The 14,991-nt window shown below is 37.1% G+C and overlaps 1 protein-coding gene across 3 annotated transcripts in view; it reads right to left on the bottom strand.

Annotated features, from left to right (window-relative positions):
• Nucleotides 1–14,991, bottom strand: part of LOC149410716 (synaptic vesicle glycoprotein 2B-like) — a 56,187-nt gene that overhangs the window by 21,638 nt on the left and 19,558 nt on the right. For 2 of the 3 annotated variants that reach the window (XM_089648439.1, XM_089648438.1), the window contains exons 2-6: nt 6,804–7,094; nt 4,749–4,945; nt 4,129–4,276; nt 2,883–3,045; nt 2,407–2,628 (exon numbers count right to left, since the gene is read on the bottom strand). In XM_089648439.1, the coding sequence (XP_089504565.1) occupies nt 2,407–2,628; nt 2,883–3,045; nt 4,129–4,276; nt 4,749–4,945; nt 6,804–6,876 (803 nt within the window). In that variant the 5' untranslated portion in view covers nt 6,877–7,094. The remainder of the gene's footprint in view (nt 1–2,406; nt 2,629–2,882; nt 3,046–4,128; nt 4,277–4,748; nt 4,946–6,803; nt 7,095–14,991) is intronic. The other variant, XM_089648440.1, reaches the window with a different exon arrangement.

The following is a 14,991-nucleotide window of genomic DNA, read 5'->3' as shown; positions in this document are numbered from 1 at the left end:
ATTAATATCTCCTATAAGTAAAACATTTTCTTTGGGGCTTATAGTATGCAGAATGGCAGATATTTCACTAAGAAATTGTGGTTGGCTAGAGTTGGGGGGGCGGTATATTGCTATGATGTTTAAAATACTCTTGTTTGGAAGTGTCATAGAGCCAAGCACACATTCAAAATGATTTGTTTCTATTGTTTTCTGTTGAAATGTGAATTCATTTCGAACATATAGCAATATACCTCCTCCAGATTTTTTAGTTCGGCAATAGTTGTAACAATTAAATCCAGGAATATTATACAGACAGACAAGATTCGGTGTTATAGCCGTTTCACATAACATTAACACATGAATATGCTTCCAACAAGTATTTAAGTAGACATTCAAAGTATCCCAGTATTTATAAATCGATCTAACATTCAACTGAACAATATTAATATTTTCCATATTGTAGTTGCTATGAAACTTTAGCCAATCACAGAAATTATGAGTATTTTCGTAATCTACCTCGTCATCTTCTTCAATGTAATTAGACGCCATAATCAATGGTTGCAAAGTCCTTGGCAAGGGCAGCCTTGTAGGCCGGGCAGGAGTCCTTGTCTCCAGTCGGATGTGCAGCGGGCTTCCCAAATCTTGTACAGGTGGCGCAGACAGGCTCGGCGGCGGCTTTTGGGCAGTTTATCCGGGCGTGACCTTCGCCTGCGCAGTGTCCACATCTTTGCTGGTCCTTGCAAAACTTGAAGGAATGTCCGATCATTTGGCACTTGGAGCACACTGTAAGTCCAATGAAGTCACGAACACGGCACACATTCCAGTCCACAAAGACTTTCCCCTGCTCCACCAGCACGTGACGAATGTGGGCAGGAACCTCGAAGACCCGGTGGCAAGTTGATCCAGTTCGAGCGCCAGCAAGGTGACTTAGCTTGCAACTTTTTACTGCGAAATCTAGGCCTGCTTTGTCCTGGGCTCCTGCTAAGGCATTTTTTAGGAAGCACTCGTCCGTTAGGTCACGAGGAACGTTGAAGAAAATCACCCTTGGAAGCCGTTTTGTTGGTAATCGAGCGCTTAGAGTGTCCGAGTTTGCTAGACATGGGGTTTTCAGTATTTTATCCTGATCTTCTTGTGTTGCAGTATGGATTACAACGCCTTTGTTTCGGATACTCCTAATGCCCGTCACACGGATTCCAAGTTCTGATGGTCGTAATGTATCTTTTAGTAGCTGTTTCGTATCGTCGCTATCTTTTGTAGAATCCAGCTTTGGGAAGATGCATACAGCAGGTTTAGGGGTCCCAACGTTAAGTCCTGAGCGGTTGATTGATGGTATCATCTTCTGTGGGCCATTTTTCACAATATCGGCAAACGATAGGCTTGCTTCCGTGGCATCGGCTACTCTACGCATCACTGGTCCTAGATCTGACTCCAACTGCAATATTTTTTCTAACCTGTGTTGGTTTTCTGCTTTTTCAATCGCGATCTCTCCCTTTGCCACTATTAATTTGGCATTGACTGTTGCCAGATCAGCTTTGAAGCCCTCTCGTTCCAATAACAGCTGTGAAACTGATCTGAATACAGCGGATACATATGCGCTTATCCGCAGTTGTTGATCCTTTGAGACTCTTGACTGCTTTTCAGCAAGGACATCTTGGAGTGCTCTTAGACTTGCTTCAGTGTCGTTCAGTATCTGGACTGAGGACACTGGGATTTCACTCTCATTTTCAGACACGTCGGAATAGTCCGATGCTCCGTCAGATTCCTCATCTTCAACCACTGGAGAAATCATTTCCGAGGCCTTTTTTTGTGATGGGGACGTCATCTTATCCAGCATTCTTTTTTTACGCCGATGGCAGCATTCATCAGGCATCGGTGGGATGGACATTTCAATGAGAACAAACACACAATCTTAGGTTGTTTTAAAACTTTCGATAAAAATGTTTAGAATCCGCTAGAATAGTATTATTTTATTACTGTTTTATCAAATAAACTTTTTTGGCACTTAAATTTTCCATATAAATACTGTTTGCACACGAATTCGGAGGTTTTTTTTAGTTTTTTTGCAAGAGCAAAGTGTAAACACGAACTGCTGTCACTGCATTGTTACATATGAATTTTATTGAATTTTATAACTGCAAGACTGAGAGTATCTGTATCTACCACTGTGGAAACTCATCAAGGGATGACATGGGTCTGAGATGGCATGAACATCTTTCTTCCGGTATTGAATAAAATCTGGTTTCTTGATTGTTCATAAGATACAGGGTATCATTGAAGGGGTTAAAGGATTTATTTTTATGCAAATACTGTACGAGCGTCGTGCTGCTCCCAACGGTCTGAAGCCAGCAGGACTACGGCATTTCCAATTGTGGTGTGTTGAGAGGTTAAAGCTGTGAGGAGGGGAAGAAGGTGGGAAAGTAACATCACCTGTGCCATGCGCTGAAGTGCTCCCTGTTCTCAATGAGAGTTTCAGGGCCTGTGCGCGGAAGCACGAGCGCCGCGAGCCCTGCGCAGCTAAGCGCCCCCAGACAGGCGCAGGCCAACAGCGGGGGCAGACTGAGCATGCGGCGTGAGCGCCCGCCCGCCAGCTCTGACAGGGCTCCCACGGCCGACACGGGGGCGCCACCGATGCCGATTGCCGAACAGAATCTGAATACAGAACAAAAACATATAATTTCCTTTGGATACCCAAGAAATGATTTGTTACATGACTAGTCCATGAACATTTTAGTTTGAGAAGTTTTGTATAATCTCCAGGTAGTAAGATTTTAGTACATGTAAAAAAGTGTCGATCCCCACCATCGAAGAAGTGCTCGAACTGCCAATGCATTTGAGTGAAGGCTTTTTTCAAAGCTGTATGCCAGAAGGCTCATGAAGAAGTAGGAGAAGCAAGTTGAGGTTACCTGGCCATCATGAAGGGCCCCAGGGTGGGCATGAAGGCAGCAATGACGCTGAAGACAGCGTTGACCCCAAGGCAGGACAGGAGGGTGCGCCTGCGCCCCATGCGGTCCGACAGGTTGCCCCACACTATGGAGCCGCAGGCTATTCCCACCAAGGTTATGGAACCTGCAACGAGATAAATAATCAATCAATAACATAATAATAAAAATGAATGTGAATGAGCAGTTTATTAATAATTTTAAGTTGACCCAAATCAATCTATGGAAGATAACCAAGCCACACAACTTGCGCCGCTTGGAGGCGCTAGTGTAGCATACTGCTATCAGAATATACGGGTTGGAGGTATTATTAATATTATTTTTTTATATTAATTTTCTTTCATACATCATGACATTGAACTTTAGCAAGCCATAGATAGCTGCGCACACGATTCCACAGCCACGATTGACACAAGAGCTACGTGCCTTGATACAGCGATGTTGCCACACATTGCTAGGTGAACTATGCTACAAAATGCCGATTTTCAGGATACTTTATCAAATAACAAGCAAACATGTGTAACTCGTTCAAGCGCTTGCAATGTTTTGTCAAGTGGGAAAGGCGGGAAGCCCACGCGACTGCCTCCGACGTCACATACTGACGCAGATTTCAGTAGCGTGCTTGCAGCCCGTTATGTGTTGATATGTATGGCAGCTCATAGTGAACGAAGCTAAAGCCACATATGAAACGTAGCCGTGTGCAGCTGTCTGTGGCCCGCTTTACTTAGATTTATCAAATCATTCAGCATACATGTAATAAGCTACATGGTCAGTATTTATATCCAATAATACAAGGCAATATCCAAAACCTAGTACATAATACATATAGACTAGTGCCTAGACTTTTACTTTTATGTCAAAGAATACAATTATCCACACACAGATTTGATAATAATAATAATACTTGGATGACTTGTATAGCGCCGTTTTTGTGCAAAAACACCTCAAGGGCGCTGATAAGTATGTTGACATTACGCAGCCTTGCTGAGGTAATGCGATCCTAAGGTCTTTTGTGCATAAATTGAAACAGGCACGTTGGGTGGCAAATACAATCTTACCGCCATTAGTGTAAGGAGTGCGTAATTTCAATTGAAATTAAAAAATTGGATCACCTTAACGTCTTTTGTGATATCAAACAACCTTGTAAAATCGCTTAGCAATATTGTTAGGTTGTTAACTAGTTCGATAGATTATAAGTGGTGAGACATACCCAGCCACCACTTCTGACGGCTCGTCATGCAGAACTCGACGTGCGCCGATGGCAGCACGTACGGTATGGAGGCGTATTCCACCCCGGAGGCAGCCAGCGCCAGTCCCAGCACTCCGCCCATCATCAGCTGGTGGGCGCCGAATCCCGCCTGAAATAAATACAAAAAAAAACACCAATTAGAAAACTGAATTTCTATCCCTAGATACGGTGAATTTAACCCTTTCGGACCCTACGTGTGTATGAAAATACAGTACTCTCTCAGGCTCACTTATCTGACAATGTCTATAATCTGCTGTTATTTTTACTACTTTAAAGCACAAAATCAAGCTTTATAATTTTTCTGTATTCGTATATCAAATTGCTAGATTCGTGCCTAGACTAGAGAATCGAGCTTTGTACATCGACAGGTTGGGTTATCAATCTCTGACACTGAGTTACTATACAGCCGTCTACAAGTCACCTGGATTCATTATCGTAGTTTTAGGACATTTCGATGAGTCTTCTGTATATCCTAGCAACTGTCCGCAAGTATTTTTGTTAGTTTCTTTCTGCCACTCTTTTACTACACTCTCTTAACTCCACATTTTAATTATAAAATTATATAAGTTTGGTTTCCTTACCTGTCTAATTGCATCCTCGTGAAATTGCGCCAAGACGTTAACGTCCTGGTACTGGATTAACTCCCCACTATCTCCCAGCTCCATGTGGGGGCCCCCTTGCGGATCCTGCAGGACCGCAGCAGGGGCGGGGGTCCCATCCCCCTGGCCTGCCTGGCCGCCCTCCGAGTACGCCATGGCGCGGCCTATGCTGCCAAAACCTGTGGTTAGTCAAGCTTTTACGGTCTCCGTAGAGTTTATATGGGGGTATAATGGTAGAGTAATCATCATGGAACAGGTTAAGAAGAGTGCAATCAACAGACTAAGTGGATAATATGCACTAAAACCATAGACATATATAAAACCAAATTGATAGACGCCCATCAGGGAAAGGGGGACAAACCCAGTTGCGACGAAAGTGTGTGACCGTCTCCCTTTCTGTAATTTGTCAATAAATGAATTTAACAGTATACAGGCAACTCGTATCATAATATCACAAAATGAACAGATTAAGAATAGAATAGACAATAAAAACATAATCATTATTTTTTAATGAGCAGGCAGCATTCTGCTGATGCGTTCATATCTGGTTTCACAATAATTTAACAGTAATTGAGTTGTTTTAAATTTAAATAAGTTATTCCTTTCTTCTCTCCTGTTTTTCTTTTCTCTTCTGTTTAGTTCTATTTAGTTCCACAGCAATATTATTATATTTTTAAGGCGATGCACTACGTCGTGTAATATTTTTTAATTTTCTTGTGAAAAATTGTGATCAGCAGAAGAGGACAACTGTGTTGTTAAGTTTGTCAGCTTATTACAATTTGATAGAAAGCTGAAACGCACTTAAAATCGGCATTAAAAGGGGACCTTTTAAATATAAAAAAACCAAATGGCGCGGAATGGCCATTTGACGACTTTTGTCACATGTGAATTTCTGCAAAACAACTGGGTCTAAATACATCAGAAATAGGTATAAAAAAGTGTTAAAAATCCAGCGTTTTCAACGAGTTAGCAATCCTAAAATCTGCTCTAACTTTCTCGGTTCATACAAATCATCCACAAAGGTACTTGGGCAAAATCGAGGATGTTGACGCAGACAATACCTGTGGTCGGTCAACCTTTAATAGCCTTTGTAATGCTTATTTGAGTGTATCACGGGCAGGGCCGGTCCTGAGCCAAACGGCGCCTGGCGCCAGTAAGAAACTCAAGGGCGTTGTGTTAAGTGTTGTTATCAGCGCCTTGACAAGTCGGCGCCCGGAGCCGACTTCTCCAATTGCTTCCACACGGAACCGGCCCTGATTTCCGGAGTAATCATTAGGAAACGGATTAACATCCATTGAAATCTGTGGTTAATCAAGCTTTCAGTCTCGCTGAGTCGAGTTGACATAATACAAATGTGCTATTGCTGCCAGGAGCACTCTTCTGCCATGTTATGACAAAACCACGCAAAACAAAAAGTGACAATTGAGTAAATAGCATTTGAAGATTTCAACAAACCTGTCTAGCTGTAATATATTCGAGTTACACTGTGTTGGCTGACAGTCTCCGTGGAATTTAGATAAGTTAAATATTACCGCACTTTTTATGAACACATGTTTTTTGTTTTCCATAATGGAATTCATAAACCAACACTGTTTGAAAATAATGTTATGATACCCAGCAAAGAGCTTCCTGCATGAGTTGTCCTACCACTTTTTCCATATTTTACAATACATATCTATATAAATGTTTGTTTGTTCAAAATCTTAAATCTCCTAAATTTCTTCACCGATTGCTTTCAAATTTTGACACAACGTTGTATTTGAATGCGCATGTGTTTTATATACCTATATTATATAGATGTCACCATGTGATATGTAAAAAAATGCTTTTTATTAAAAACAGCGCCCTCTGTTGGACGTAAAAGTAAAATGTACTATTGTTTCTTTAACTTACCGCTCAAAATCCTTCCGGAATTTTCTGAATCACTTCTCGCCCTCACCAGGCAGGCGTAATTGTTTCTCTATCGGCAGACAGACTGAGCCCACTGCAACACGCGACGGGGTACAGCTATTTATTTAATAAATAAATAAAACAAACCGCTCAAAATCCTTCCGGAATTCTCTGAATCGCTTCTCGCCCTCACCAGGCAGGCCTGCTCCTCTGCAGACATGGTGAATAACGGTAAGAAAGGAGACTACGGTTGTCTGGCGTGGCGACGGTGTCTGTCTGGTGGCTGCTGGCAATGCTGGCACTGATGATGACGGACTCTTCGAGGAAGTGAAGGTACCAACTGCTACTGCAGCCGTGGCTCAGGATGTGGGAAACTGATGTATTTTGGTAGACATCATTTTGTTTATGATCGGAGGGTGATTGTAATTTGGTGCACATCTGAAAAGAGAAAAAATAGTTATAAACATAAAGCAGAATGATAAGTTAAAAGCCCACTCCTCAATAGAAATAATATACAGGGTTTGCCAATAAGAGGTGTTATTTTGAATAGCCCGCTATTTCGGTAGATGTTACTTTTGAAGCTGTCATTTTTTGACATTTGACAAGTAGAAACTACGCCATTAATAAAAATGGAACGATACACGCTTCAACAACGCATTGAAATTATTAAAATTCACTTGAGTGAATCAAATGCAAATCATCTTGAGTGATGAGGCCCATTTCGACCTCGGTGGCTTCGTCAACAAGCAAAATTGTCGCATCTGGAGCTCGGAAAACCCAAGAGTTATTGTTTGTAAAGCCTCTCTATCCTCAACGTGTGACTGTTTAGTGCGGTTTATGGTCCGGCGGAGTCATTGGACCTTACTTTTTCGAAAATGAGACTGGAGCAACAGTTACGGTGAATGGATCTCTATCGAGAGATGATTAATGATTTTTTAAGGCCGGAATTGGATGGTATTGATCTGGACAACGTTTACTTTCAACAAGACGGCGCTACGTGCCACACAAGCAACGAAACCATTGATCTTTTACGATTGAATATTAAAATAACACCTCTTATTGGAAAACCCTGTATTATAAAGGAACAGATAGGTATTTTTGAACAGAACATAGAGAACATACACTGAGTTACGCACCCTCGCAAATCGATGGCCTAGCGCACACATGATTTAAGTGCAATTTGCATAATTATAAAATGTAAAGCAATGAAAATAATGTTAATATTCGCTTTTTGTCCATTCTAGGTGAAGCAAATAATCGAACATATATTTACAAAGTAAGAGTAATCTTTATAAATGCTTTTCAAAACCGCACTTAACACATGTGTGCGCTAGGCCATCTAAATTATCATTATCTGACATGCTCAGTGTTTGCTTCTTAGTATTTTAAATTATCTCAGTTTTCTTGAAAATGGTTTTTTTTAATAGATTTTTAAATTTAAGTCTAACTTTTGCCTGAATTGGCGTAGAAATATAAATTAAAATGAAAAAAAAAAATCTTGTAATGCTATTTTAATATGTTTATTATTTTAACAATATTAAAATAATAAAGAAAATATTGTTTGTTCCCTTCAATTTAAATCTCAGGAAATCCGGGTAGTAAAAAATAATACTGGCTGTCTTATTATCTCTAAATAGTATAAGGTCGATATCCGTGTCTGTCTGTTTGTGCACTTAGTTCTTCTAAAATACGGAACGGATTTTGACAGGGTTTTCACTATCATTTAGAGAATTTCTTCTGAAAGTTTTATATATACAGGGTGTATCGGCAAGTACCCGACAAACTTTAACCAGCTATTCCTCAGCACATTTGGAGTAAAAAATGTTATGGGCGCTTTACTGTCCGGTAACATTTTTTTTCCATTAAAAACAAAAAATAAATAAAAAATCCACACTCCGTCACTGTCATTTGCATTGTTTCTCGTGTTCAATAGCTGTTATTAGCAAGTGTGTCAAAAAGTGTCCTCGCTCTTTCGTACACACTAAAAAATAATAGCTAAAAATGAGACGAATGGTGCCGTGCCATTTCGTTGTGATTGTAAAAGCGCGCCAACGTAGGTACGTACGTACATTATTCAACGAAACTCAAACAAAATATTTCCAGATGGGTTTTCAAACTTTGACAAAGGATAAAAAATTGGTGAAAATATGAATAGTAAATTTTTTATTAAAAAAAATGTTACCGGACAGCAAAGTGCCCATAACATTTTTTACTCCAAATGTGCTAAGGAATAGCTGGTAAAAGTTTGTCGGGTACGTGCCGATACACCCTGTATAATACATGTTTATTACACAAATAGAAAGTAGAAAAAAGTGGATGTTTTGTAATCAAGTCGTAAAAAAAATATTTTCGGGCACTTACATTGCTAACGCTCGATAAACCTTATGAGATACATCAAAATAATGTACTACGGAATTGTATATCTTGAAAAGGCCTACAGAAAAGTCTTCGATGGTATATGTCTATCTCTTAAGGATAACCCCCAGTAACACCGGATACACGTCATCTAGTTACAATTGTATTTGGGGAACTGTACAGTGTACACACTACACGCCAAAGTAAAAGTCTGAAATTAAAGCCCACTTTTCATAAATTGAAGTTAAAGTCAGTTTTGGGCACAGACATATGAATATATAGACTAGAAATTAAAGGTGAGGGGTAAAATCAACTGTTGAAGAACGAAGGGGGTAAAGCTGACTGTGATTCGTCAATAAATTAATCTGACAGTATATAGGCATCTCGCATTATAATATCACCATTTAGTTCTTAAAAGTAAAATCTGCTTTTGAATGAATAGACATTTTTACATGGGAGCGCAAATTACTCGCCACGCTATGAACAAATTTGCGAAGTCCAAATTCGGCAAAAAAAAATTTCTTCTATTTTCAGAGTCGAATATTTTGTTTACGTATTTAGTTAAGACACTTTTAAAGTGTTCATAATTTACTTCCCAGTAACAACGATGCGCACACTTGAGAATCGCTACATTCGACCAGATGTATCTCGATGTGATAGTATATGTTTCTACAACTGATTCATATTATACGATGTGAATAAGCTTAAAATGATGCGTATATATGGAATGTAATACGACAATTGGGTTTATTCTCTTTTTCACATCTATTTTTACAAGTTTTCATAGCACAAGCCACTATTTTGCCGTGTTATTTCATAAAATGCCTCGACCATAGCTCGACGCTAGTTCGAACAAGAATGATGACGTCACATTCTCAAGATTCACGGGAAGCCATACGCGAGCCCAGCCGGCTCCAATGGAACCGGTATGGGGAGTGGGGAATAATACGCTTTTAATCACTTAGGGCAGGTCTACTAATATTCATGTCTATGGTTTTGGACCATTTAGTGATGTTTTATGCGTAAAAACTGTTTGTATTTTATTACATTACAAAAAATTAGGTTTTCACTTTTGCGGAAATCATTATTTTTTTGTAAGATTTGTTCCAGTGCCATAAGTTTGAGGATTTATTACCCATTCTACAGGTTTGGTTAGTTTCCTTTTGATTAAATATTCTTCCACACAAGAGACAAGAAGATAACAAAATGGAAGACTTATTATCACATTGTTTATATCATTAACTTATTTATATTCTTACTAAAAAAACATGGTGAAAATTTTATTCAATTGATAAACAACCGTGTATGTGAAAACCTTACTAATCGAAACCTAACATAGAAACTGACCTAAAATAGTTCATGGAAAGATACATAAGATATATACATTGCTTATCCAGTCAAAGGGGATTGTTTATCTGTTGTATAAACTTGAAATAATAAATTTTTGGTATTTTACCAAGGTATTTTAAATGTTTTATATATTAATTCATTTTAAAGATATCGTAAAAACAAATACTATTTTAGAAACTAGATAAAATTGCCTTTTAGATTTTTGTAATTGAAATATGCTTTAATGTTTAAAAATTGCAATATTTTAATTCCAAACATGAAAAATGTTGACAAAAAAAATAATAACACAAACATTGTTAACCAAAACATTAAAAAATGTCAGAGAATTAAAAAAAAATTCAAAGTACACAGTCCTTTAATTTAAGGATTTTGCAAGATAACTGTCATTTCACTTTTCATCTCGTTCATACAATTATAATATAACCCATATTCCCATAGAATAACAACAAAAAAAGAGACATTTTGGATCCATTTTATCATCAACATAAACATTGATTTTTTATATTGTAATTACCTACCCATGTATAAGGCATTTATGTTATTAAACAACATAATTTTCATGGAAGTTTTATTAACTGTTTGAATGTGTATTGTCGATATTTCGCTACTTTAGTGCGTGTTGAGAGTTCGGCGTGCGAGGTAGTGCGTGTGGTGAGAATTATTTAAAAAAAAAAATCGATTATTTCAATTACAAAAACAGTGAATTGCGAGCCGTGATTTCACAGCAAAAATACGTTCAACAAGAATATGTAGGATTGTAATAATTTTTTCACTGTTTTTTAACACGCAATTTTAGTACATATTATGAAAAAAGGCCCAGCACACAAACGGTTTAATTTACGCGGTAAAAGACAGTTAGAAAATAATAAGTATGAAATAACTTCACTTTTTCCGATAAGGTTAAACTATATTAATCACAAAATGACATTATTAATAGATTTAAACTGACAACAAAAAAAACAGTAATAGTAAAAGAATTATAATATTTGGATGATTTATATAACTCCGTTTTTCTGCAAAATCATCGCAAGAGTGCTGAAATATATTGAAACATACTAATATAATTAGGGTCAATCCGCACCAAATCATCCAGAAAATTTTGGATTTGTCACCCACCATCTCAGATTTTGATGAAACTTTAAATTTTTAATCCTTCCATATAGATAAGAAAATATACCAAATTTTACCTTCCTACCTCAACTCGTTTTTTTTTTATGGGCAGTTGAAGTTTGGGCAAAATAAGCGTTTTTACATATTCCGAGCACTCCGGAAGAGCTTGTACCTTCAATGAAAAAAAATTGTATCTTTGTCATTTATAGTGCAAATGCAATGAAAATTTTCAATATTATCAAGAAAACTATGCTGATTGCAGAAAAAAATAAATAAACCCTTTACATTTATCTATTTTTGGGACGGAAAAGGTACTTTACAAAAAAGCAATATCTCGGGAAGGTACAGTGTTAATGAAGTAATTTTTTTTTTATTCATATCTACAAATAGCATAGAATCACATACAAAAATAAAATTCATGGCATTTTACTTGCTTCAATAAATAAAATCCATTTTAAACTTTTTTCAAACTTTTTGTAATTTTTTTTTTATTCTTATCTACAATAAACATAGTACAACCTAAAAAAATAAAACTCCTGGTATTTTGTGTGCTTCACAGTGTAGAAACGTTTTTAAAATGAGAAATCTTAATCATACAGAATTATTCCAAGTTTTTTAAAATCTAGATACTGTATTTGCAAATAAAAAGTCAAACTTATTCGGTCCTTTACAACATGCTGGTAAGCTTGCAATGTAAGCTTAAGGCACCAACAAAATAATGTACCTTGTTCCTTACCCTGAATGCATACACCATAGCAATATTTTATAACAAGATCAACTTTTCAACTCTTTTCAATACAAAGTTAACTCTTTAAAAAACAAATACAATAAAAATAAAACAGGCAATGTAGGATTAGGTTAAATGAAAGTACATTACAATAATATTGTTTACAAATAAATGTTCAAGTTCATTTTTTACTTTTATTCTTGATCTGACCCATAAGATGGTTGAACTTTTGATCAGCATGATGAACGTCTTTTTCAAGAAAGTAGTAAGCTCTTCCTGAACCTTTTGTTGTGGGAGGGTCAACGATATTAAAAATATTTTGTAGTGGAACAAAACAAATATCTTCTTTTTGATGTGGCCAGTAAAAGGATGGAGCTGGGCCAAAAGGATGCATAAACTTGATTGATACATCACACTCGTCTTCATCTTTGGAAACCACAAGTCCAAAAAACCAATGGTTGTCATATACGCAAGCTACATAAGAGTTTGTACAAATTTGTACCATACTTAGTTGCTCAGAGCGATTTCGTTCCCCACTGAAGTTAAAAATCAAAGCATAATCTGAATCTGAACTTATCCTTTTTGTGCCAACTTCATTTTCAGACAGAGGAACAAAGCAGTGGAAACCTCGAGTGCCTGGTATTGTTTTAGCTTGTGAAAAACGCTGCTGTAATTGTTGCCTGCAAGTGAATAAGCTTTCTTTTCTCAGCAAGTAAAAATATATATTTTCTACTCTCGACTGACAAAACTTAAAAGTTTTGTCTACAGTTGTGATAGTGTTGCCAGGGCCAAGTTGCAAACTTTCTCTAGTTAGAAGACGTTTTACTGTTCCACCTATTCCATCACAGGGAGATTTCCCATGACTCGTAGCAAAAAACGACCAACATGCTTTCAAGTTGAAGTCTTTTTGATGGTGACACAGATTTAAAAAGTTTTTGCAGTTTTTATATTGCGCTGCGCAACCATCAGTAAAATAATGAACACTTTGAATTTGGGGAAATTTTTGATTTAAAAATTGAGCAACAATTTTTTGAGTTTCGTAAACGAAACTTACATCATGTTCCAAGTCATCTGAAATTACACACAAGCTTGACACTGTGAGATCTTTGCCAGGCTCTTCACAAGTGTAAATTACCACTGGGTGGAGTGAACAACTGTCTTGCGTCCAGTGGTAACCCTGGACTTCATTCTGGATAACATAGGAGAAGTTTTCACTGAAGTCTAATAACACAACAGCTTCATTTATCTGAAGCTGTGCTTTTAGGGACTCTTTGAGATATTTTGATTGAGACTTTGTTATAAAAGAATGAGGAAGAAGTTTTACAAGACTCTTCACAAGATGTTCTACATATTCATGAAAGGGAACTGTAACTGAAACCTGCTGTGTTCTATCAGTAGTTACCCATGCACTGTATGTAATTTCATCTTCTTGGTCCCATTCTTCAAATTTTTCTAACAAATGTTTCTTAAGATTTTCACTAGATGTTGAACACTTATCGCAATGTCGAAGCATACAGTCTCTATTGTTCTTTGAGCACACTAAGTAGTCCATTAAATCATTGTACGTTTCTTCACTGTCACAAGCATTAAGAAGCAACACTACATTTTGATGAATTGCACAAACGCAGACAGAATGAGAGCCTGGAGAACCTACTGGCACACACCATTTGGGACGCAACCAACAAAATTTCGAAATCCCAATTTTTGAAGCAGGGTATTCAAACTTGAAGGTAGCATAAAGTTCATTCAGGTTACAAAGCAATAGTCTTTTTTGTTCATAAACATTTTTGGTTATGCTAACTTTATCTTTTTTCCCTGGCATAACACGAGAAAATTCATCGTTTTGGTAGAAATTTTTAACCAAAGTAACTGTTCCTTGGTCTAATGGTTTTCCTTTTTTTGGATCAGGTAAAGCAATGATATCATTTTCATTTAGTAGCTCTCGTGCTTTACGAACTGAGTATTCACCAACACTGAATTCTTCAGCAACCTTTTTTCTACTCCACGAAGTTGGAGCGAGAGTTAGAAGCTGAATTCTCTCACGGCGTGTAACTTGTGTTTCCAATTTTTTTTTAACCAACTCAACAAGCCTGTCCATGTCATTAGCTTTTTCTTGAATACATCTTGGTATTTTTGCATCACATTTTACTGGGGAAAATTCTTTTTCTAAAACTTTACTTACTTTTTTCTTTAAGGTTGAACAAGCAGAATCTAACTTCCGTTTAGCGTAACTAGACTTACTGTGGGATGGTATTGCATGTAGTTTAAATGGAGATTCTCCAATGTCAGTTAAAGAAGTGTTGATTTCTTGTAAAAAAATTTCTTTGTTTAAAACATTTTCAACTTCACTTATGTCTTCTTGAAAAGTGTTAAGCTCTTCAATTTCATTGTTAAGGTTTTGGCTCTTACTAATTTTTGCTCTGCATGCATTACAAATTTTTTGTCCAGGGATTGCTTTATTAGTTACTTTTAGAATGGTATTAATGTTCTCTGAAAATTCCAAGGATACTGTTCTTAAAGTTTTTGTAATTTTCCTTTTGTGGCTTTGGAACGGGTCAAAACAAGCTTTTTGAAATGTTTCATATTTATTTAAGTTAAATATTCTGTGGTGCTCGCAAATGTTGAAAACCAAGTCTGTAGATACAAAACTTCTTTGTTGAATAAGCTTTTTTTCAAATTCACTTAACAAATCCACACTCGTTAATTTCTCTGACTTAGTATAACTTTTTTTGTGACATTCAGTACCATTATGTTGTCCCACACTACATTTAACTAAACTTGTTTCGATTAGAG

Source organism: Hesperophylax consimilis, chromosome 27, assembly GCF_061612785.1.
Source record: "Hesperophylax consimilis isolate HC1 chromosome 27, BYU_Hcon_1.0, whole genome shotgun sequence".
Lineage (NCBI taxonomy): Eukaryota > Metazoa > Arthropoda > Insecta > Trichoptera > Limnephilidae > Hesperophylax > Hesperophylax consimilis.
This window is presented reverse-complemented; position numbering and strand designations above follow the sequence as displayed.